Source organism: Myotis lucifugus, unplaced genomic scaffold, assembly GCF_000147115.1.
Source record: "Myotis lucifugus unplaced genomic scaffold, Myoluc2.0 scaffold_247, whole genome shotgun sequence".
Taxonomy (NCBI): Eukaryota; Metazoa; Chordata; class Mammalia; order Chiroptera; family Vespertilionidae; genus Myotis; species Myotis lucifugus.
The window spans coordinates 812,883-835,612 of record NW_005871295.1 but is presented as its reverse complement, the minus strand read 5'-3'; the positions used below and the strand labels follow the sequence as shown (position 1 = coordinate 835,612).

General features: G+C 44.8%; 1 protein-coding gene across 2 annotated transcripts in view; it reads left to right on the top strand.

Moving 5' to 3' along the window:
• RALB (RAS like proto-oncogene B) overlaps positions 1 to 22,730 on the top strand; it is a 43,570-nt gene that overhangs the window by 12,766 nt on the left and 8,074 nt on the right. For both annotated transcript variants that reach the window (XM_023762504.1, XM_006098803.3), the window contains exon 2: positions 15,273 to 15,437. In XM_023762504.1, coding sequence (XP_023618272.1) covers positions 15,324 to 15,437 — 114 coding nt within the window. In that variant the 5' untranslated portion in view covers positions 15,273 to 15,323. The remainder of the gene's footprint in view (positions 1 to 15,272; positions 15,438 to 22,730) is intronic.

Sequence of the window (22,730 nt, the reverse complement as noted above, 5' to 3'; positions counted from 1 at the left end):
ATTCTTAGAAGAGGTGGAGGGTCTTGAAGGGTTTGCTGGTGTTCCCAAGGACTTAGGGTTGGGCAGCAGTGGGATTAGCCGCCTCGGGTGGATGCGGTTCTGTGGGTATGGAAATCTCTCTCTGAATGAGGGGAGAGTGGGACGCCTGCCCTTCTGGTGATGACTCGGTGGAGGGAGGCTCCGCAGTGTGCGGCCTCCTAGAGTGGTGGACCCTGACCTAGCCTGTGGGTTCCGAGGCTTGGCTGGGTCGGTGACAGGTTCCTAGCGCTGGCTCCCTAAGGCGCATCCACTGACACAGCGTGAAGAGAATGGAATGAGTTTCTGTTAGAGAATTTCAGGTCCTGCTGGGGAAATGCCATCAATAATGCCTCTGAGGGCCAGTGGTACTGTCTTCGGGGTGAGAGAGAAGAAAGGGGGTCTGAAGGACCTCTGCTGCTGCTGATAATACTCCTCTTACTTCTGTACTGAAAATGCTCTCGGGCTCTCAAAGCCTTTAATATTATTAAAAAGGAACAAGAGATGACTTAATACTTAACCTAACTACAGTTCCAGCCCCTCCCAGGAATGGAATTTTAGACCAATCAATCTGGAATTCCCTGGTCAGCACTAGTGAGGTCATCTGTCTGATAAGACCCCTAATGTGACCTTGGCTGGAATAATCCTCTCTCTTAACTTCTTGCCCACCCGCTTTTCTGCCTGTAAAAACCTTCCATGTGTACAGTCCCTCCATGTGCCCTTCTAGTTGTTAGGTGGGATCTTAATAGAGCCAATTAGGTCTTCACCTTTACTCAGGTGAGTTTGTTCTTAGCAGCACGTTCCCATTCGGTCCTCCCCGGGTCCTCTGGCAGACGGGCAGGGCCAACGTGCCTGTCCTGCGGGTGGAGAATCGAGGCCCCGTGGGCTGAAGTGACCTGCCTAGTCAGCCCAGTGAGTGGCTGAGTGAGGTCCCGAAGCCAGGCCTCTGTCTTCCAGTGTGGTGCTCGGAAGGGGTCACCCCGGCTGTCAGGGCAGAGAAATCTCCCGGGCCTGGCCTCTCCCTCCTGCCTTGTTAGCTGAGCCTGGGCTCCGGTTTCTTTCTCAGGACTTTCTAAGTATCAGCGTGATGTTCACAAAACAGTAGGTGCTTCCTCAGAGCCAGGTGTATGATGGGTGTTTTCTTGTTTCACCTCCACAGTAACCCTGAGGATACAGGTAGCTCAGACTGAGGCTGGGAAAAGCAGCTTAACCAAGGTGTCCCAAGAGCAGACTCCAGACCCTGAGTCCCACACTGTAGTTGGTGTATAGCTACTTTAAAACATTGTTATAATATATATAACAGAATTTACCATATTTACCATTTATAAGTATACAGTTAGTTCACTGTCATTAAGTACATGCACATTGTTATACAGTCACTCTCCACCTCCAAAACATTTTGTATCATCTCATCCCGAAAATCTGTGCCCATTAAACACTAACTCCACATCTTCCCCTCCTTCTAGCCCTGGGCAATGACTATTCTACTTTCCATCTCTATGAATTTGACTATAAGACCTCATATAGGTGAAATCACATGGTATTTGTCCCTTTCTGTCTGGCTGTTTCACTTAGCATAATGTCTTCAGGAGTCATTCATGTTAGAGCATGTGTCAACATTTCATTCCTTTTTAAACTGAGTAATGTTCCATGGTGTGGGTATACCACATTTTGTTCTCCGTTCATCATCAGTGGACACTTGGGTTGTTTCCGCCTTTCTACTGTTGTGAATAATGCTGCTGTGAACATGGGTGTACCAATATCTATTCAAGTTCCTGTTTCCATATTCTGGGTACATAATAACTGCCTTTTGTTACACATTTCCTCTCAGGTCTTTGCTTTGAAACTTGTGCTCTAGTTGCCTGTGCATTTTTTAAATGTGTAACGAGCTTTCTGATCCATTGATAGAAATTCCAGCATTTCACACCAAGTTTGAAGGTCTTCTCCACCCCACTGCAGTCCACTAAGGAGGCAGCCTAGTGTCGTGGCTCAGAGTGTGGACTGGAGCCAGGCTGCTGGGGTTCCGATCCTAGCCCTGCCATTAATTACTTAAGTGCCCTTGAAGTTATACAAGTTCTGTTTGCGTGCATGCGATATCCTAGTAGCAGTAGAAAGAGTAGTGCATCTCTAAGCAGGATTTTATTTGGATACATAATTTGGAGCAGGGACATGTATGCTAGTTCCAAATTCAGCCTTCAGCTGTTGAGAGATGAAGTAGCTCTAATGTCCGAGGCTGCTTTGCAGGTGGGAGGAACTGGAGTTGGTATAAGTTGGTAGAACTCTCTAGGGCCAGTGAGATCCCAGATCCATTGAGGAGGAGGGCCTGGTGGGAAAGGGCGTCACTGCAGAAAAACTATACATTTGAGAATATCAGAGCTTGCAAATCCCCTCCCACCATTTCTTGTTGCTTGTAGTTGAGGAAAGTCATCATAAAAGTGCATTAACTTTTCAGAGTTTACCAGTTGTCACCTGTCTCTCGCGGCCTCACAGCCTAGATGGGGAACTCGGGTTTTCTGTTCAGCATGGACTGGGCACCTCCCAAGTACCAGGCACATTGGGCACTGAAGATGGATGGGCAGCTCCCAGTGTGGTGGGAGAGACAGGCGCATCTCGGAGGAAGTTCTGCTTCACCTGAGAGCGTCATAGGTGTGCTGATGGGCCTGGGCCTGGAGGGAGAGCCTGGGAGAGGCAGCTGTGCTGGGAGATTCGGAAGGTGGTGGGAGAAACACCCGGCTGAGTGTGACATGACGGGGGCCCTTCATCGGGAGGCAGGGCAGCCCTGGCAGCAGGAGTAGCATCCTCCTAGAGGTACAAACCAGAGGCAGGGTGCTTGCGATCAGCAACTTCAGAGCTTTCTGGGTTTTGTCTGTCTTTTGAGTTTGTTAATTTGTTTTTTTTCTTTTCTTTTGGTGGGAGATCAGATAAAGAAATGTTCCTTAGGGAACAGAAATATCAAACACATTTCCTTATGCATACAGCGTCACTAACTTAAGTTGTTTTGGGAGGAACCTAGATCATTCAACTTCCTTATTGTGATAGGCATGGAAACTGAGTCATACCTGTATGAGAGGATGAAAATATTCTGTTCCCTGATGCTAACAGCAATAGCAGCTGCGAGAGGGGAGTAACGGAGTCTCCTCCTTTAAGTTAGTGTGTGGGGAAGGCTGAGTGTACAGAGAGAAACTCTGAGAACTGGGATAAGTTCAGTATTTCTTGCCTGGACGTTCATTACTGGAATGCCCCAGTTAGTGAAAATATACCAACTTGCCAAACAGAGCAGGTCCCGCAGCAGCCTGCCATGTGTGTCTGTTAGAGATGTTGGCCAGCCATTGGAGAGTCTTCGCGGGTGGCCACGCAGCAGGAGCTGAGGGGCTGGGCGCCACTTGCCCCTGTTCCCTCGCTTAGCCATGCCGGGTCGGTCTCCACACGAGGGCCTGTGCTCCTTTATGAGATGGTCAGTGAAATCTGCCCATTGAATAGCCATCAGCTGGTCAGAATCCTTATTTAAATCAGTGGGGGAAGTGATAGGTTCTTATAAAAACTAGGTTGCTTTGACTTTTAAAGAGTTTCTGGTAAAACTGTGGGGACTTTGCATATTGTGTTGAGATACCTCACCACTAGGGCTACAGTTTTTTGTTTTCTCTCTGAGACTTGTTTAATAAATAAACTTAACTTTACTTGATGGTCTGGTAATCTCTGTTTTAAGTGCCTGTGTCATAACTAGTAGTGATAACCTCATAGTAAGTTCAAATAAATATTTAAGTAATAAATATTAAGAGATTCAAATTCTTTAGTGACAAATTTTCAAAGCTAAAAAAAAAAAATCAGTCCTGGCTGGTGTGTTCAGTGGTTAGAACGTCGGCCCGTGCATCAAAGGGTCATGGGTTCAATTCCTGGTCAAGGGCACATACCTGGGTTGCAGGTTTGATCCCTGGCCGTGGTTGGGGCACATGTGGGAGGCAACCAATTGATGTGTCTCTCTCACATCAATGTTTCTCTCTCTCTCCCTCCCACTCTCTCTAAAAATCAATGGAAAAAATATCCTTGGGTGAGGACTTACAACAACAACAACAAAAATTAATGTTATCTACCTATCGAACTTTGCTTTTGAAATAAGATATAGTGCCTTAAACTTTTTATGCTTTTGACCGTGAGTAATGGAAATAAGATATGGATGAATCCAAGTGTTAAATTTATATACTAGATTTTATGATGACCATAGTTTGGGTAGAATTCATGTTATTTAGGTTTCAGCATGATTCATATGATCATAAAGGGAAATATTCCTACATGAAGGAAAAGGTGGACCTGGTGCTTGCCTCATGAAGGTGAAGTGGAAGTAAGTGAAAGCAGAGAAAGAAAGGAATTGCAAGTGATCTGCAGTGAAGGAAGCAGAAGGGCTGAAGTGGCGGCTGATGTGCAGGGCCTTTCTGAGGTGCCGAGGTCCAGGAAGGCTCTAGGGCAGTGGTTCCCAACCTTTTCTTGGCCATGCCCCACCTGAGCATCTCTGAAATCCTGATGCTCACCCCCCCTGCCGTGACATATAATTCTTAATATTCACAAAGTGAACTCCTGTTCATGTGGAGGAAGCCTAAAAGGCCATTAACTTGGTCTAAACAAGCTTCCAAGGAACATGGCATCCATGAAAGAGAAAAATAAAAGAAAAAAAGGACAGTTGAAGTACTGAGGAAGAAATCACTAAGAAATTGTTAAAAAATAATAATATGAAGTGATATGAAAAAATAGCAAAAAAGTTTTAAAACATAATAGAGAACTGAAATGCATAAATGTCACAATATATATTTATATACTGTATATGAGGCCCCTAGAACCATAAGAAATGCCAAAAATTCACTGTTAATAATTCATTCTCAAATTGCCCCCCTGTGGGGCATGTGCCCCACGCTGGGACCCGCTGCTCTAGGGAGAGTTACACTGAAGTTTACGAACGTTGATTGCGAAAGGCTTGGGTTGGGAGGTGTAAGAGTAGGTGCCATGAGGTTGGAGGCTTGGGGACTGTGATAGGGAGAGAAAATTGGGTTCTGGAGACATCATTTGTGCCTGACGTAAGCTTTATTACGGGACATGTGGTTATGTGAGCCAATAAGTAACTTTTTTTGCTTAAGCTATTTTCAGTTGGGGTTTCTTTCATTGTGGATGAGAGTCCTAACCATACAAGGGGGAAGAATATTTGCATTCTCTGAAAACCCCTTTAGTGGAGTTGGCCACATGTAGAGTTCAAGCTTTATTCATTCAGAAGGAAGTGTTTTGTGTCATATTTTCCCCCAGGCCCTGCCTGGGTCTGGCTCCCTGGACTGAATTGTATGTATACTTTCAAAGCCGTAAGTACAGTCAGTTGGAAGTGATAGAAACTCGAGGTAAGTGAGCTCATGCCACAAAGGGTGACTTTCGGGGGATAGCAGTGTATGTCATTGGCTCGGAGGAGAAATGAAAACCAAGCCAAGGAGGGGCCGAGGAGCCTGCCACCTGAGTGCTGCCAAGACTCTTCGTTGTTTCTCTTCATGTGCTGATGCTGTCCCTCCTCCTCGCTGTCGCTCAGCGTTTACAATTGGGCCAAGAAAACACCATAGCTGCCAACCTGTAAAAATGAGCGGCCTGTGGACATGCTTTGTTTGCTCACAGTGCTTCTGAAATTGATTTGGTTATTAGCTTTTAGAAGGGGAGATTTCACATAGAAGTCCAAATTCCTGGCGTCTCTGAAAAAATCAGGAGTCTGGCACTGGTAGATCCCAGCCATGAGCTGGGGCCTAGGAGCTGCACCTCCTCTCGGAAGGGGCGCGTGCTATCTGAAGGCCGCAGCAGTCAGCGGCTGTCTGTCTTCTGCCTGGGAGCTCCTCTCCCAGCTTAGCCTTCGTGGGCCTGGCCCTCTCTGTGGTGCCCACACCTGACTTGGGTCCAGTGCCCCCTTGGGACCACCCAGTTTCTCCCATACTGACCTGGTACGTCTTACTGCCCTCACCCCTCACCTCTCACCTCTCCTGGGATAACCATGAAGGTGGCGGAGGGGAGCAGTTTCTAGAAAAGGGATGCTGGGCAGACAGTCTCTTAAATTTCCTATTTGGAAAAAATTGTGTTCTCTAGTGAAATATTTTTTTAAACTCATTTTTACCAGATGTACTTTTGCCCAAATGGCCTATTAATTGTTTTTAATGTGTTATTACTGTAAGTAGGCTCTGCTTTTTTATTTTGGAGGAGAGTTGGGAACATTTTAGAGAAGCTTTAGTGATTTATGGCAAAAAATAAAAAAAGCGTATGGAGTATACGCCCGTTGTCTGACAGTGGTAGAAGTGTGGTTGGACAGCATTGAGCCTGAAGATAGGGAATTTTGCCATAGATACTTCTTCACACAAAATAGAAGATTCGGAGTGTTCAAGCAAATCTTTAAAACATTGTCCTGAATTGAATTTCTAGGTCTTATTAAGAGAAGATGAGCAATCTATACTTTTTTTTTCTCAATGTAAAGATTCATAACCATCCTCAGGAAACTAAAGTAATAAGCCCATGAGTGTATACATCAGAAATAATAAGCATTTCAGCTGGCACTCATGATGTAACAAGGCCTATTCATTTGTTTTTATGGATGATTTAAGCTAGGACTACAAAACGTTGCTCCAAATGTATACTAACAATCTTCCACATCTGATTTAGTTATAAAATTGAAGTATTGATAGTATTTAATAAAGTATTTTTAAAAACTGGCTTTCTGGTTTCTAGAATTCCTATTCTGTTCTAAATTGTGAAAATCCAATATATTTTCAAAACAGAATCACTTTAAAAAATTTATTTCATTACTTGAAGTGAACATACCATTTTCAAACTTCATTATTTTGTACTATTTTTTGGTAAAATTCTACACTTTCCCAAGGCCTAAATCCAAGACTACTATATCCAGAAAGGCTATCATTTAAAATTGAAGGTGAAATAAAAAACTTTTCAGACAAAAAGAGGTTAAAGGTGTACATTACCATCAAACCAGCAATACAAGAAATGTTAAAGCGACCCACCTCAGAACAAAAGATACACACAGACTGAGAGTGAAGGGATGGGAAAAAATATTCCATGCAAATGGAGAGGAAAAACAAACTGGGGTAGCAATACTTGTATCAGACAAAATAGACTTCAAAACAAAGGCCATAGACATAGAAGGCCACTTCATAATACTAAAGGGAATGATTCAACCAGAAAATATAACCCTTGTAAACATACATGTACCCAATATGGGAGTACCCAAATACATTAAAAAACTCTTGATGGACTTTAGGGATAGATTGACAGCAATACAGTCATAGTAGGAACTTCAACACCCCACTGACATCACTGGATAGATCTTCCAGACAAAAAATTAATAAGGAAACAGCCTTAAATGACACAGTAGATCAGATAGATCTAACTGATATTTACAGAACATTTCATCCTCAAACAACAGAGTATACATTCTTCTCAAGTCCACATGGAACATTCTCAAAGATAGACCACATGTTAGGGCACAAAACAAATCCATACAAATTTAAGAAGATTGATATCATACCAAGCATCTTCTCAGATTACAATGGCATAAAGTTAAAATCAACTACAATAAAAAAACTCAAAACCACTCAAATACATGAAGGCTAAATAGCATGTTATTAAACAATGAATGGGTTACCAATGAGATCAAGCAAGAAATTAAAAACTTCCTGGAAACAAATGAAAATGAACACACAACCCCCCCAAACCTCTGGGACACAGTGAAAGCAGTCTGAAGAGGAAAGTTCATAGCACTACAGGCCTACCTCAACAAACAAGAAAAAGAACAAATTATCTAACCCTACAACTAAATGAATTAGAGAGAGAACAGCAAGAAATGCCCAGAGGAAGTACAAGGAAGGAATTAATAAAGACCAGAGTGAAATAAATAACGAAGAGACAAAAAATACAGTACAAAAGACCAATGAATCCAAGAGCTGGTTTTTGAAAAGATAAACAAGATTGATGAACCCCTAGTCAGACTCATCAAGAAATAGGACCCAAATAAATAAAATCAGAAATGAAAGAGGCGATAGAACAATGGACACCACAGAAGCACAGAGGAATGTAAGCACATACTATGAACAGCGAATGCCAACAAACGACAGCCTGGGTGAAATTCCTAGAAATGTACAATCTTCCAAAACTCAGTCAGGAAGAACCAGAAAACCTGAGTAGGCCAGTAACAACTGATGAAATTGAAGCAGTAATTTAAAAACTTCCAGCAAACAAAATTCCTGGACCAGATGGATTTACAGTGAATTTTACCAAACATTCAAAGAAGCACTAACACCTATCCTCCTTAAACTATTCCAAAACATTCAAGAGGAAGGAACACTTCCAAGCTCTTTTGACGAAGCCAGCATTATCCTAATTCTAAAACCAGATAAAGACTCTACAAAGAAAGAAAACTACAGGCTAAAATCCCTCATGAACACAGATGCTAAAGTCCTCAACAAAATATTAGCAAATCGGATACAGCAATATATTAAAAAGATCATACACCATGATCAAGTGGGATTTATTCTGGGGATAGGAGGCTGGTACAATATTCGTAAATCAATAAATGTGATACAGCATATAAACAAATTGAAAGATAAAAATCACACGATCATATGAATAGATGCAGAAAAAGAATTTGACTAAATTTAGCACCCTTTCTTGATAAAACCTCTCAGTAAAGTGGGAATAGAGGGATCATACCTCAACATAATAAAGGCCATATATGACAAACCTACAGCCAACATAATACTCAGTGAGCAAAAACTAAAAGCGTTTCTCTTAGTAAGAGGAACAAGATAAGGATGTCAGCTTTCACCACTCTTATTCAACATAGTACTGGAATCCTAGCCACAGCCATCAGCTCTATGTTCATAGCAGCGTTATTTACAATAGCTAAGATTTGGAAACAGCCCAAGTGCCCATCAGTAGATGAATGGATAAAAAAGCTGTGGGGACATTTATACTATGGAATACTATGCAGCTGTAAAAAAGAGGGATCTCTTACTCTTTGGGAAAGCATGGATGGACCTGGAGACTGCTATGCTAAGTGAAATAAGCCAAACTGAGAAAGACAAATATCACATGATCACACTTATTGTGGAATCTAATGAACAAAATGTATTGACTAACAGAATAAGACCTGACGTAGGAAGGCATGGAACAGAGTGACATACCTCGATGTGGGGTGGGGGTGGGGGGATGAGAAGAGATAACATATGCTTATATGCATAGCCCATGGACATGGGTAGTAAGGATACTGAAGACCTGGAAGAGTGGTTAAGGGATGGGAGGAGGGGGCAGAATGGCAAGAAAAATGGGAGATATCTGTAATACTATCAACAAAAAATATATTAAAAAAATCAAAATAAACGAACAAGGAATCTAATGGACAAAATAAACCAATAAAATAGAACCAGAGACATGGAAACATGGAACAGACTGATGAATCTCAGATGGAAGGGAGGTGGGAAGAGATTAACCAAAGAACTTATATGCATATATGCATTACCCATGGACACAGATAATAGAGTGGTGAAGGCCTGGGGTGGGGTGGGATCTGGGTGGAGGAGGGCAAGGGGGAGAAAGGGTGTGGGGGACATCTTTAATACTCTCAAGAATAAAGATATATTTAAAAAAACAAAAATAAGAGCATGGATACTGTTTTGGGAAATTCCACTATTACGATTATGACCTCTTAATACTATCCAGATGACCTTCAAGCCATCCTATCTGGAGAATACATGCTTAATGCAGGTCTTTGTATGTGTGTGGTGTTTGATAGTCCCATGTGCTTTTGTGCACGTCACCCAGGACACTTGAATTTTATGAGGGGGCTGGAGGAGTTTTTCTCTTCATTTTTAGATTCGCATTTGATTATCGTGATGACTCTGTGATACAGACAAGGTGGCATTTGGACTCTACCTACCAATTCATTTTCTCCCAGTTTGTTAAACAAAAAAACTACTGATTAGGTTAGCCTGAGACTATGGTTCAGTTAAGACCACCCATTCCTCTTGACACTCTGCTTGGTGGTTTATATACTGTGATTTGTTTTCAGAATTTTACTTATCAAGTGAATATGTGTTCTGGTATTTTAATTAATGCCAAATGGTAGAGAGCATTATCTACTAGTAATGTATCATAGAACATTACCTAAAAAGCATTTCCCAGCTCCCTGCTGAGCCATTCTTAGTTGGGAGTGCCTTCTCTGTATGAGTTTATTCTTATCCATCCAACGCCTTACAAGTTAAGTTGGGCTAGAGGACCCACCTTGCAATGGCCCCTCACTTTTTCTAGGATACATTTCTGCTTTTGTTTTGTTTTTGTTAATCCTCACCTGAGGATATTTTTTCCATTGACTTTTAGAGAGAGTGAAAGGGAGGGAGAAGGGAGGGAGAAGGAGAGAGAGAGAGACATTGATGTGAGAGAGAGACATTGGTTGCCTCCTGGCTGGGGATCGAACTTGCAATCCAGGTATGTGCCCTTGACTGGGAGTCAAACCCATGAGCCTTTAGTGTTCAGGCCAAAGCTCTAACCACTGAGCACACCAGCCAGCGGTAGGATACATTTCTTAATACAGCATTTTAGGCCCATTTGTAGATGAACATGTCATATCTTTTGAGAGCCATCACCCAGTCACCTCCCCACCGCACCTCATGCTTCAGGACTCTGGTGCCTGGTCCCTCTGATGCTTCATGCCTTTGTTGCTTTGCCTATGCTTCTCTGATGTGTGGGAAGCTCCCCTCTCTCATGCCCGCCCGCTGAGTGAACTCTTGTTTAATATTCAAGCCTTTCCTGATTCTCTTTCCCAGAGTTCCTTATGCTTCACTATGCCTTGTGCGGTCTTAACATTTATCATTGCGAGAAATTGTATTAAAATGTCTTTCCTTAGGACAGTGGTCGGCAAACTGTGGCTTGCGAGCCACATGACTCTTTGGCCCCTTGAGTGTGGCTCTTCCACAAAATACCACGTGTGGGCGCGCACGTATAGTGCGATTGAAACTTTGTGGCCCATGCGCAGAAGTCAGTTTTCGGCCTGGGCGAGTCTATTTTGAAGAAGTGGCGTTAGAAGAAGTGGGGGGTGGACACATAGAGAGGATGAACGAAAGGAGGTAGACGAAACAAGTATACAAGACAAGTGTGGATGGGAGAGTTGGAAGGGGTCGACCTCAGCGAACGTACCTCAATCAGATTGAGGACGTTTTTAGCAAAGGCCAGCTTAGGAGTACCCTAATTAAGTTAATAACAATGTACCTACCTATACAGTTTAAGTTTAAAAAATTTGGCTCTCAAAAGAAATTTCAATCATACTGTTGATATTTGGCTCTGCTGACTAATGAGTTTGCCGACCACTGCCCTAGGAGATTGAGTTTTCCAAGGGCACAGACCCACAGTGTCGTACAAGCAGCACTTAAGTATTTTGGGGACAAAAATGAATCAAGTTACGGAGCTTCTGTGTTGATGAGTAGCTCATGTTAAAGGGTGTCTGTTGGTGTGTTTTCTCGAGTCCCCTGCAGAAGACTTCTCTGACTATAGGAGCCATGCCAGGACTTGGTCTTATGGGCCCAGGTCTGCGTGTGGCTTTCAAGAACTATTGGCTAAGAACCCAAATAGTTCATTGGAGAGATCAGGGGGTTTGCAAGCCCCTCAGAGAGAGTTCTGAATTTTTTAGCAAAGGCAGTGGGGGGATTAGAATTGCTTTGCAAAAAGTGGTGTATATGCTGAAGTTAGGGATGAAGTGTACTGAGTCTATAACTTACATGAAATGTGTCAGAATTTAAGATTGATGGTTAAATAGAGGGATGCCAGATGGCTGGGTGTGTGATAAAGGAAAGGGAGCGAAATGTGAATTGTAGCACCCAGGTGGTGGGAACATGGATTCACTGTGCAGTTCCTTCAACTTTTCTTAAAGTGTGAAACTTTTCATGATAAAACGTTGGGGGAAAGGATAGTTGTATTATTTTTAAGAGCACATATATTGGCTAGGCATATCTGTAATAAACAAATCATCAACATGAACTTCCTCAGCCTTAATTATTTTCCTCCCTGGGACTTCTTTGCCTCTCTTTAGTCAAATCTCAGTTCTTATGCTGCTCCCTTAAAATTTCCCTGACCTTCAGTGTAATGTAGACGTTTCTCCTGTGTTCCCAGAGCACACCTCGCATACTTCAGCCGTGGGATTTAGTATCCGATGTTCATTTACTAATCTGCCTGAACCACTCGACTTTGAGTTTCTTGAATACAAAGACTGTTTCTAGAATGCTTTTGGTACAAGTAAGAATGAAAACAATAACAATAAGTAGACTAACAGTAGTTTAAACAAATGAGTTTGTTATCTCCAATAACAGAGGAGTGTGGGGGCAGCACATCCAGTCCAGGACTGCTTCAGGGTGGGCAAGGCTGGCGCTCTGCCTCTCTCCTGCTTCCCTCATCACACCAGGTGGACTGAAGCAGTATGTGGATTGGAAATAGGCACCATGGTCATTCAGTTTCTGAGCTTTCAGCCGACATCTGTGAGTTTGTTGAATAGTCTTCAGTTCGTCTATTATGGTTTCTTCTAGAAAAATTGATTTTTTGTTGAAAATAACAGCTCAGAATTTTATAAACAGCTCACATGTTTATAAAAGCCCCCCACTTGGGAAATCATTTCTCCATTTTCATACAGCTATAGGAGTTCTTAGCAGCAAGATTGCTTTAGAGAAATTGAGTGACAGCTTATGGATCTGGAGGCTCCAGCCTCCTCCCCCAGCCTCAGCTCTGTGGGCCAGAGCAGTTTCACCTCCTAAACCAAGGCCTTTTGGGGAGGCCTGCTCCTTATCCCACTTGTTCTATTTTAGTCATAGCTCAAATGTGCTTAATTACCTAGTTAATTGCTTAAGACACTTATTAAAAAGTGCATAATTAGAAAAGGGGAGTGGAAAGAAGGGAGTAGAGGCAGATAAATGGGGGGTCCAGTTGAAGGGGGAGGGCCCAGGCATGACCCACTCAGACAGGCTCCGATCACAGCACTGGTTTCTGCGGTGATGGTAATCCTTAAATCATCAAGAAAAGGTTTAAGTTCAGTTTAATAAGATGGATAGATAAATATGTGAAAAACATTAAAAACTACGTAGATATGACCTCAAATAGGTTTAAAATATCTTCTATACTAATAAAAGGGTAATATGCTAATTATGCCGGACATCTTCCCAACGACCTTCCTGAAGTCCTTCCTGACAAAGCTGGGCTGGGGGAAGCTGCCCGAAGGCGCACGTGGTGTTATTTTTAAATGGAATGTAGTGCTGGCTGCGCGGGAGAGTGGCGGGAGCTTGCACGCCGTGACTTTCCGAGGGTGCTGTTTGCTGGCCGTTGAGGCTGTCCCCACTGTGGGCTTCCAGCTCAGTCCGAAGCTTGGGCCGGGAAGCTGGATGGTGAGCTTCATGCTCTGTTGTAGATTACGAGTTCCCACCAGGGAACATTGTCTTCTCTAAGCCCGGGCTCTGCTCCCTCATTCACATTCCGTGAACAAAGCCGCCTGCTTCTCTTCGTCCTGGAAGCCATGCCAGGCCAGACTGCGCGGCCACGGGTTCCCGAGCAGATTTCACACACCCACATACTCACTAGCACACAGCGCCCTGGCCGCAGGTGGACTCTCATCGCCCTGCGTGGTTTGTGCCCTCACTCTCTGGCTCTGAATGTCCCCAGCACGTACGTGCCCGTCCGTCTCTCGGGCTTACAGTTCTGTCCATGTACCAATGCGCTTCTGTTACTGCGGGTTACCTTCAGAAGCGGACGCTGGAAAGGCGTCTGACTGCTTTCTGGGGCTGCTCCTCTGCGTGAGGCTCCGCTCCTCTCAGTGTGGGCCTGTCCGCTGAAAAGCCCTGAGTTTGCATTTGGTTTATAGCCTGGTGGTGCGGACCCTGATGCAAAACAACTGTCAGCTTCAAGTGCCCATGCGGTGGGGGTGGGGGTAGGGGAAGCTGTATCACCTGGAACCCGTTGTTCAGCTCTGAGGATAACAGGGTGGCCTGGGCTTTGCACCATGATAACACATAAAATCAAAGACCTCTCGGTGGCTTCGTTTCCAATACTTGAACACACTGTGAAATAATTCCACTCTTTTTCTTCTCTAAACCTAAACAATCTTTTGTCATTAAAGTGAAGAGGTAGGAAGAATGTGTTTACACTGGCTGGGCTCTTGGCCATTAGATTTTCACTAAAAACATGTTGTGTCTGTTTTTAGAATGCATATTCCAAGGGCATTCCAAAAAAATGAAAGAGTTCAAGGTTCAGTTCAAGGTTGACCCTCTTGGTAAGGAATGGGGGTGAGGGGCATAATACAGGCATTTCTCTCCAAGAGCTTACAGTCTTAGTTGGAGGGAATAAGACATATAGTATTAAAAAATTTGTTATTTCAAGAGTTAAAAATAGTACAAGACAAATACAAGAGATCATATAGTATTAGGCAAGTTTCAAATGAATGGAGGTTCAAAACTTCAAATGGCAGTGGTTATAAATGTTCAACTTGGTAAATGGGCATCTTACCCAAAGAACTTACCGTTGTAATTTGGCCCTATGGCAAACCTTTGACAACTCAGAGGTTGAATCTTAGTAATTGTTCTCTTTTATCCTAAAATTGCTTTTATTTTAAAGGCCTCCTTGGTCCTTTTCCAAACCCCTAAACCTTTACTCCCCCTCCCCCAAGTTTTTAGTATATGAAAGCTGAGTAAGTTAAGGTTGTTGGTCGAGAAGTAATGCCATCATGATCCTTGAAGTAAATAATTTAGTTCTCCTTCATGAAGGGTACTTACAGAAAAATACATGTACTTACCCTTTTCGGTGACCTCCGAGTGTTGAGTCTCGAGGGCTGTGTGGGGTGTGTGATGGGGTGGAGTGAGGATACAGAGAGAGCGAGTCCCCAGTGCCGGCGTTCTCTGTGGCTCCAGATGACTTGGGGCAGGTAGGGCACCGGGCTCGGGGCATTCCCCCTGGTGGGGCAGTGCTGAGGGTGTGTTGACCTTCATGGCAGGCGGTCTCCCCGCCGTCCCCCTGACAGGCCCACCCCCGTTCTCTCTTGACTTGGCTGCTCTGGCTGCGCTGTGGTGAATGACTGCCGAGGGCTGGGGGGTTTCTCTGCCTGGAGCCTAGAAAGGTTTTCTGAGAATGTCTCGGTTAGGCGTTCCTGGAGCAGGGGGATTGCACTGGGTAGAAACCAAACCGCCTCTCATGTCTGTCTTCTGCATTGGCAGCTCTTCACCTGGGTCTTCTGTCCCCTGTCGCAACCTCAGCAAACCAGCAGGATGGCTGCAAACAAGAGCAAGAGCCAGAGCTCCTTGGCCCTGCACAAGGTGATCATGGTTGGCAGTGGAGGGGTTGGCAAGTCGGCCCTGACGCTTCAGTTCATGTACGATGAGGTAAGCCCGCCTTCTCCTGCCTGCGGTCAGGGTCCCCTGCCCAGCCTGTGTGTGTGCTGTCCACCCACGTGCCGGGAGGATCGTGGGCCAGATCGTGGTGAGGTGCTTCCCAATAGCTTCATGAGGGGTCTAACCAGCAAATGCTCTGGATTGCTGATTTTTGTTATGTCTTGTAGGGATGTGAGGCCCCTGCTTGCATTATTTCCCTTGTTACACTTTGAGCTGTCTTTCTGACAGGAGCAAGGGAGGGGGAGGGACCTTTGTTCAGGGATTTCTGAAGAATGGGTCTGATACTTAGCTTCGTGACAGTTGATTTTGGGAGCTGTTGAAAGGGACAGCTAAGCTGTCAGAAGACTTAATTTTTTCTCAAGTGATAGACAGCAGGTACAGCTTGCACCATCCTTGCCCGGGTTTCCATCCCTTGAGGTGAGTAATGTAACTAATGCTGAGTCGAGCATGACAACACAGTCTTGGTTCCTGTGGCCACAAATGCCCCTGCTTGGTGGCCGTTACTGATCCCACAGGCAGTGTTTGGATTAGAGCTCAACCCAGGGACCTCTCATGTGATCACATTTCACACGGGCACATACTGTACAGAATGCGTGAAAGGAAGCTGTGGGAACCACTGTTCATTAATATCACCCCTTTTCACTAGGTTTTCCATCTGTCCAGCCTCCCCTGCTGTTGGGTGGTGTTGGAGTGGCCATGGCCATTCTTGGGACCTAGCTGAGGGAAGAGGAATTGAGGACAGTTTAGTTGGGGATTGGTGGTGTATGTTTATGTGGTTTGGAGTCGCTTTGGCCTATGGTTGTCATCACTAGCCATCCCAGTGTAGGAATGGCTTCCAGGAATATCCCCCGCCCACGGTGCTGACTACCTGGCACTGGGACTGGAGTGCAGCCCAGGGGTGTATCTTGGTGTGGGCGTGTCCTACGACACCTGGCACTGAATGAGTGGGTGGAGGAGAAACAAGGGTGGAAACATGGAGCTAGAAACTAGTCTGGAAAGTTCTTCCCTATCTTACAGGAAAGCTCAGTAGAGGGATCCTAAATTTGATAATAGTCCTAGAAGTTTCATTACTGGTAATGTCGAGTAGTTGTGAAGCTGAAAAAAAACCTTTCTAAACTATTAATAAAAAAGAACTTTGGATCAACTAGGCTATAGGAAAGACTAAATTATATTTTTATTCTTTATAGGAAATATTTCAAAATCATTGGCATATGATAAGATACTCGAAGAATACTCAGCAACCACAAAAAAATGTAGGAACATATTCTAGAGGTATACTAGGCAGTTAATAATGTTATTTTGCTGTACTGTGATTGCTATTTGTATTAGTTTTCTATTGCTGTAACAAATTTCTACAAATTCAGCAGCTTCAAAGGACGCATTTGCTACCTCTAGTTCCCAGGGGTCAGGAATATGCACAGCTTAGCTGGGTGTCCTGCCCAGGGTCTCACAAAGGCTGCCTTGGTGTCAGCTGTGGCTGTGAGCTCAACTGAGACTTGGGTCCTCTCCCAGCCTTCCTGGGTGCTGGATGGAGGATAGGGGTGCACAGCTCCTAGAGGTCCCTGCCACCAGGCCCTCTCCTCAGTGTTCACACCATGGTCCCTACCACCAGGCCCTCCCCACAGGTGTTCACACCATGGTCCCTGCCCCCAGGTCATCAGGCCCTCTCTACAGGTGTTCACACCATGGTTCCTGCCATCAGGCCCTCTTCACAGGTGTTCACACCATGGTCCCTGCCACCAGGCCCTCTCCTCAGGTGTTCACACCATGGTCCCTGCCACCAGGCCCTCTTCACAGGTGTTCACACCATGGTCCCTGCCACCAGGGCCTCTCCACAGGTGTTCACACCATGGCCGCCGTTTCTTCAAGGCCAGGAGGAAAGTCTGTCTGCTTAGCTACGACAGATTCTTACATAAGTACGTGTAATCATTGGTAATCTCATTCATGACCATTGCCATATTCTGTTGGTTAGAAGCCAGTCATTCAAAATTTTTTATAATGGATTTTTTGAAAAAGATTTAAAAAAAAATTTTTTTTTAATTGATTTCAGAGAGGAAGGGAGAGGGAGAGAGATAAAAACATCAATGATGAGACAAAATCATTGATGGGCTGCCTCCTGCATGCCCCCTACTGGGGATCTCTCCTGGGTCATACTTGGCTATATCTTATGTGAGAAAGTTTTGTTTTTGATGCTCGCTTTTCTCTATCTCATATCTAGCAGAATCTCCTTAATTTACCCACACATTTTTGCATAAAAGAAGAGATGTAAATTTTGAAGTCTGAGTCTGTTTTTGCTTATTAACCTGATATTCTTAGGAAAAATTCCTTACTTTTCTTTTGTAACAGGGGAAGAACAGAGGGTCAGGAGAGGAATTAAGATGAAGGAGACAGGATTAGAGGTGTGTTTGTTAATGAGATGAGGGAAGGGGATTTTGCCCCCTAAAGATTTAATAATTGGCTTGGCCGGTGTGTCTCAGTGGTTGAGCATTGACCTGAACCAGGAGATCATGGTTTGATTCCCAGTCAGGGCACATGCTTGGGTTGGGGGCTTCACCCCCAGTAGGGGGCATGTAGGAGGCAGGCGGTCACTGATTCTCATCATTGATGTTTCTATCTCTCCCTCTCCCTTCCTCTCTCAAATTGATAAAAAAATATGTTCTTAAAAAAGAATGAATAATTGGCCCTAGCCAGCTTGGCTCAGTGAATAGAGCATCAGCTCTTGGACTGAAGGGTCCCAAGTTCGATTCCGGTCAAGGGATATACCTCGGTTGCAGGCTCGATCCCTGGCCCCGGTCAGGATGTTTCTCTCTCTCTGTCTCTCCCCTTCTCTTCCACTCTTTTTTTAAAAAAAGGGGAAAATGTCCTTGGGTGAGGATTAACAACAACAAAAAAGAGTGAATAATTGGCAATGTCCCATGTTTTTGGTTGTCACGTATGGGGGCAGGTACTACTAGCTCGCATGCTCTTAACCTCCTCCAGCGCACAGGAGAGAGCTATCCGTCCAGATGTCCATGGTGCCGCTGTGGAGAAGCCCGGATCAGAGGCAGAGCTCTGGGGACAGGAGCCCTCTGCTCTGCTCTGCACACCCTGGGAGACCAGGAGTCTGGTCTGGATTGTTCATTCCTATGATGTATGTTTGCATGTGTGAAGGGCAGGAGAGAGGGAAATGATGCATGCTAAAAGTCCAGTGTTCTCTTTAGCTTCTTCAGAGAAGCAAAGGAAAGCTATGCTTAATCTTGGGCTATTTTTCTCACAGACTAACATATTTGAGGACTGGGAGGCAGCAGTTATTGAAGAGTCAGTAAAACGAAAGCAGAGCAAGGGAAGACTAGAGTGGAGTGGTGTGTGCTTGGGGGAGTCTTCAGCCGACTGCTCCATCAGCGTTGTCCAGCCGAGCCTTCTCAGTGACGGAGTGCTCTGTGTCTCTATGTCCAGTACCGGGGCTCCTGGGCACTGCAGACCTGCCTGGGGGCTGCTACATTGGACGGTGTAGTTCCAGAATCACAATTTAGGATCTTGAAGAGACCTTAGCGGTGATTCCCAGATCGGGCTGATCATAGAATCTCATGGGGGACTTTTAAAAAATTTCTGAATAGCATTTCTGGAGTTGGGAACCAGGAATCTTTCTTTTTACAACGCAGTTCTGACATGTGGCCCGGTGTGCAGCTCCTGCCTGAAAGATCAACAAGTTAACCTGATGTCATAGGAAAGGAAATTGCGTCTGTACTTGGGAGGCCAACGGTCTGAAGTGTCATGGGCCGTTCACACTCTGTTTCTGGTCCAATGTTTTCCCCTTGGTTCAGAAGAAATTCCCGCGTATGTGGTGGAATTGCCATGGAAATTGGATTATGGAAGGAGCCACAGTCCCACAGTTCTTTACTTTTGAATTTGAGAAAATTAGAGGGAGATTTTAATCATTTTACCCTTGGCCTAAAATATTTGAAGACTTTTGAAGCTATTTGCCGTTCCAGTGAGGTGAGGTTGATGGGGGGAGACTTCAGACTTGGAGTGGCTAGAAAAGCCGGCCCAGCACAGGGGTGTGTGTGAAGTTTGTCTTGGACTTGGGCGTCTTGGGCGTCTGGGACTGAATCGCACACATCCCTGCAAGGCCAGCGGTATGATTCATCTTAACAGATACATGACTTCGGAGATTTCCTCTTTCTGTGGAAAAATGTAAGCGTCAAGATTATGACCTAATGTTCTCATAATAAGCACCTTTCCCCCAGCACAGAGGTACGCATTCACATCGGGACATTCTGACTCCTGGTGTCAGAGGACTCCGTGCAGCTCTTGCAGGTGTGAACCTTGAAAGCTCAGAAATATGCCCTTGAGATGCTCTGAGGCGTCGGAGATTGCGCTGCAGGGGTGGGGCTGCCGGGTATTTGTCTGTGGAGGGAGTTAAAGGAAGGACACTTGAGAGGCATAGGCAAAGTTGCATGCTCTCTATTTTAAGATAATTATTAGGGTGAATAGAAGATACCTAATACTAAACATCTTTTAGTATTTTTATTTTTAGGTTTAAAATCATATGAGCCGGTAGCTTCTAATTGGCAATGCAAGGCTCTTTTCAAGAGTTTTCTTCGGAGGTCCCTAAGTTCGCATTGATATTTTCAATTCAACTTTTAAATCTTTAACAATGTAAGTTAGAGTTTTATTAAGATACTAGAGGCCCAGTGCACAAAATTCATGCATGGGGAGTCCCCTCAGCCCAGCCTGCACCCTCTCCAATCCAGGACCCCTCGGGGGATGTCAGACTGCTGGTCTAGACTGGCAGTTGGACATCCCTCTCACAATCTTGGACCACTGGCTACTAATCGCTCACCTGCCTGCCTGCCTGGTCGCCCCTAATTGCCCCTGCCCCCAGCCTGATCACCCCTCACTGCCTCTGCGTGCTGGCCTGATCGCCCCTAACTGCCCCCCTCCCCCGCCGGCCTGGTTGCCCCTAACTGCCCCCCACTGCCGGCCTGTTCGCCCCCAACTGCCCCCTCCCTGCCAGCCTGGTCACTCCTAACTGCCCCCAGCTGCCGGCCTGGTCGCCCCCAACTATCCTCCTCTGCCAGCCTGGTCGCCCCAAACTGCCCTGCCCTACCGGCTTGGTTGCCCCCAACTGCCCCCCCTGCGGGCCTGGTCGCCCCAGGCAGCCTGCTGTTCGGTCGTTTGGTCTCCCCTCACTAATCCCCCTGCTGGCCTGGTCGCCCTACGCAGCCTGCTTGTTCAGTCGTTTGGTCGTCCCTGGGGCCAGCCCTGGGTGGCTAGGCAGCCGACATCCGAGGCTTGCCTGCGCCTTGGGCTGGCCCTGGGCGGCTGGGGGGCTGAGGGGACTGGGCGCCGCCCAGTGGCTGTGGGTGCTGCCATCTTTGTGGGCGGGGCAGTCAATTAGCATATTCCCTCCTTATTGGCTGTGGGCGCTGCCATCTTTGCAATGGTGTGAGGGTCAATTAGCATATTCCCTCTTTATTAGATAGGATAATTTACGTACCATGGAACTCACAGTTCAGTGATTTTTAGTGTATTCACACAGGTGTGTGAGCATCACCACTGTATACATTTCATCACTAGTTCTGCCCCAACCCCTGCATATAGCAGCCATTCCTCATTACTGCTCCCCTGCCACCTCGCCCCTGACAGCCGCTCTCTGGTTTTATGGATTTGCCTATTCTGGATGTTTTATAGGAATGGAATCGTACAATATGTGACCTTTATATCTGGCTTCTTTCATGTAGCACAATGTTTTGAAAGTTCATCCATGTTATAGTAGTATTTCTTTTTTTTTAAAAAAATGAGGTAATTCATATACCATAAAATTTACCCTTTTAAAAGTGTACAATTCCATATTTTTTTTAGTATATTCACAAATTTGTACAACCATAACTACTATCTAATTCCAGAACATCACCCCCCAAAAACTGCATACCCATTATCAGTCACTCTCCATTTCCCTTCCCAAGGTCCCAGCCAGGTCCCAGCCACCACTGATCTGCTTTCTGTTTCCACAGATTTGTCTATTCTGGACATTTCATGTAAATACACTCATATAATATGTGACTGTTTGTGTTTGGCTTTTACTTACCATAGTTTGTCAAGGTATATCAATGTTGTAGCATGAAGCAGTCCTTCATTCCTTTTTAAGACTGAATAGTATCCCATTATGCCATGTTTTGTTTATCCTTTTGTCTATTTGTATTGTGTCTACTCCTCCCCAGGGTGCCTCCTCCTTATGGCCCCTTCTCCCCAGGGTCCCTCCTCCCCAGGGTCCCTCCTCCTCAGGGCCCCTCCTCCCCAGAGTATGTTGTCAGGCAAGTTTGGGGTGCTGGTTGGTAGGTGAAAATGGTATTTCAATGTAGTTATAATTTTTGTTTTCTTTACTAGTGAGGAAGAACATCTTTTCGTAGGTTTAACATCGCATGCATTTACTTTTCTGTGAATTGTGTATGTCCTTTGCTACTTTCCCCATTGGATTGTTGATCTTTTTGTGCAGACGCTTTGTATATAGCTCCTTGTGAAATGGCTTCAGATATTTTTTCCTCGTTTGTCATTTGTCTTTGTTTATAGTGTGTTATGTCAAACAGATTTTACATAGTCTAATTTATCAAATGTTTTTTTACCTGGCTTCTGGATTTTGAGTCATAGTTATTAAAACGGCCTTTCCTACTTAAAGGTAGTAAACGGATTTCACCCAGGGTTCTTCTAGTACTCGATGGTTTTATTTTTTACATTGAATCGTGGAGGCATTTGGAGTTTGTCATGTTGTGTAGCTATTTAAGCCTCTTGATACTTCTTGTTAGATTACTTTTCAGATGAGTTTTTTACTTCTGCTGATTATGAGTAGGAGCTCCTGTTTCTCACCTTTTTTAAAAAAGTGCTTTTATTGATTTTTAGAGAGAGGAAGAGATCGAGCACGCAACCCGGGCGTGTGCCCTGACTGCGAATCCAACAGTGACTTCTTGTTTCCTGGGTGGGCACCCAAACACTGCGCCGCACCAGCTGGGCTGTTCTCACCGTTGCCAGTGTTTGTACTATAACGTAATACTGACAGTAATACCGCCCTGTGTTGTGCTCATGTGTAAAATGGGAATTTCTGCTCTTGTTGTTTAAAAACAAAATAAAAAATGGTAGAATGAACAATAAAGAACAGAAGTGTTACATAGGAAGCTATTTTTAGTTTAGTGTCTTACACACAGTGTAATCATTATAGGCACCCAGTCCTGCGCAGTTGCTCATAGGTAAAGCACTCGATGTTGACATTTACTTTTTGGCAGATTTTATTTCCCTACAACCTTTGTT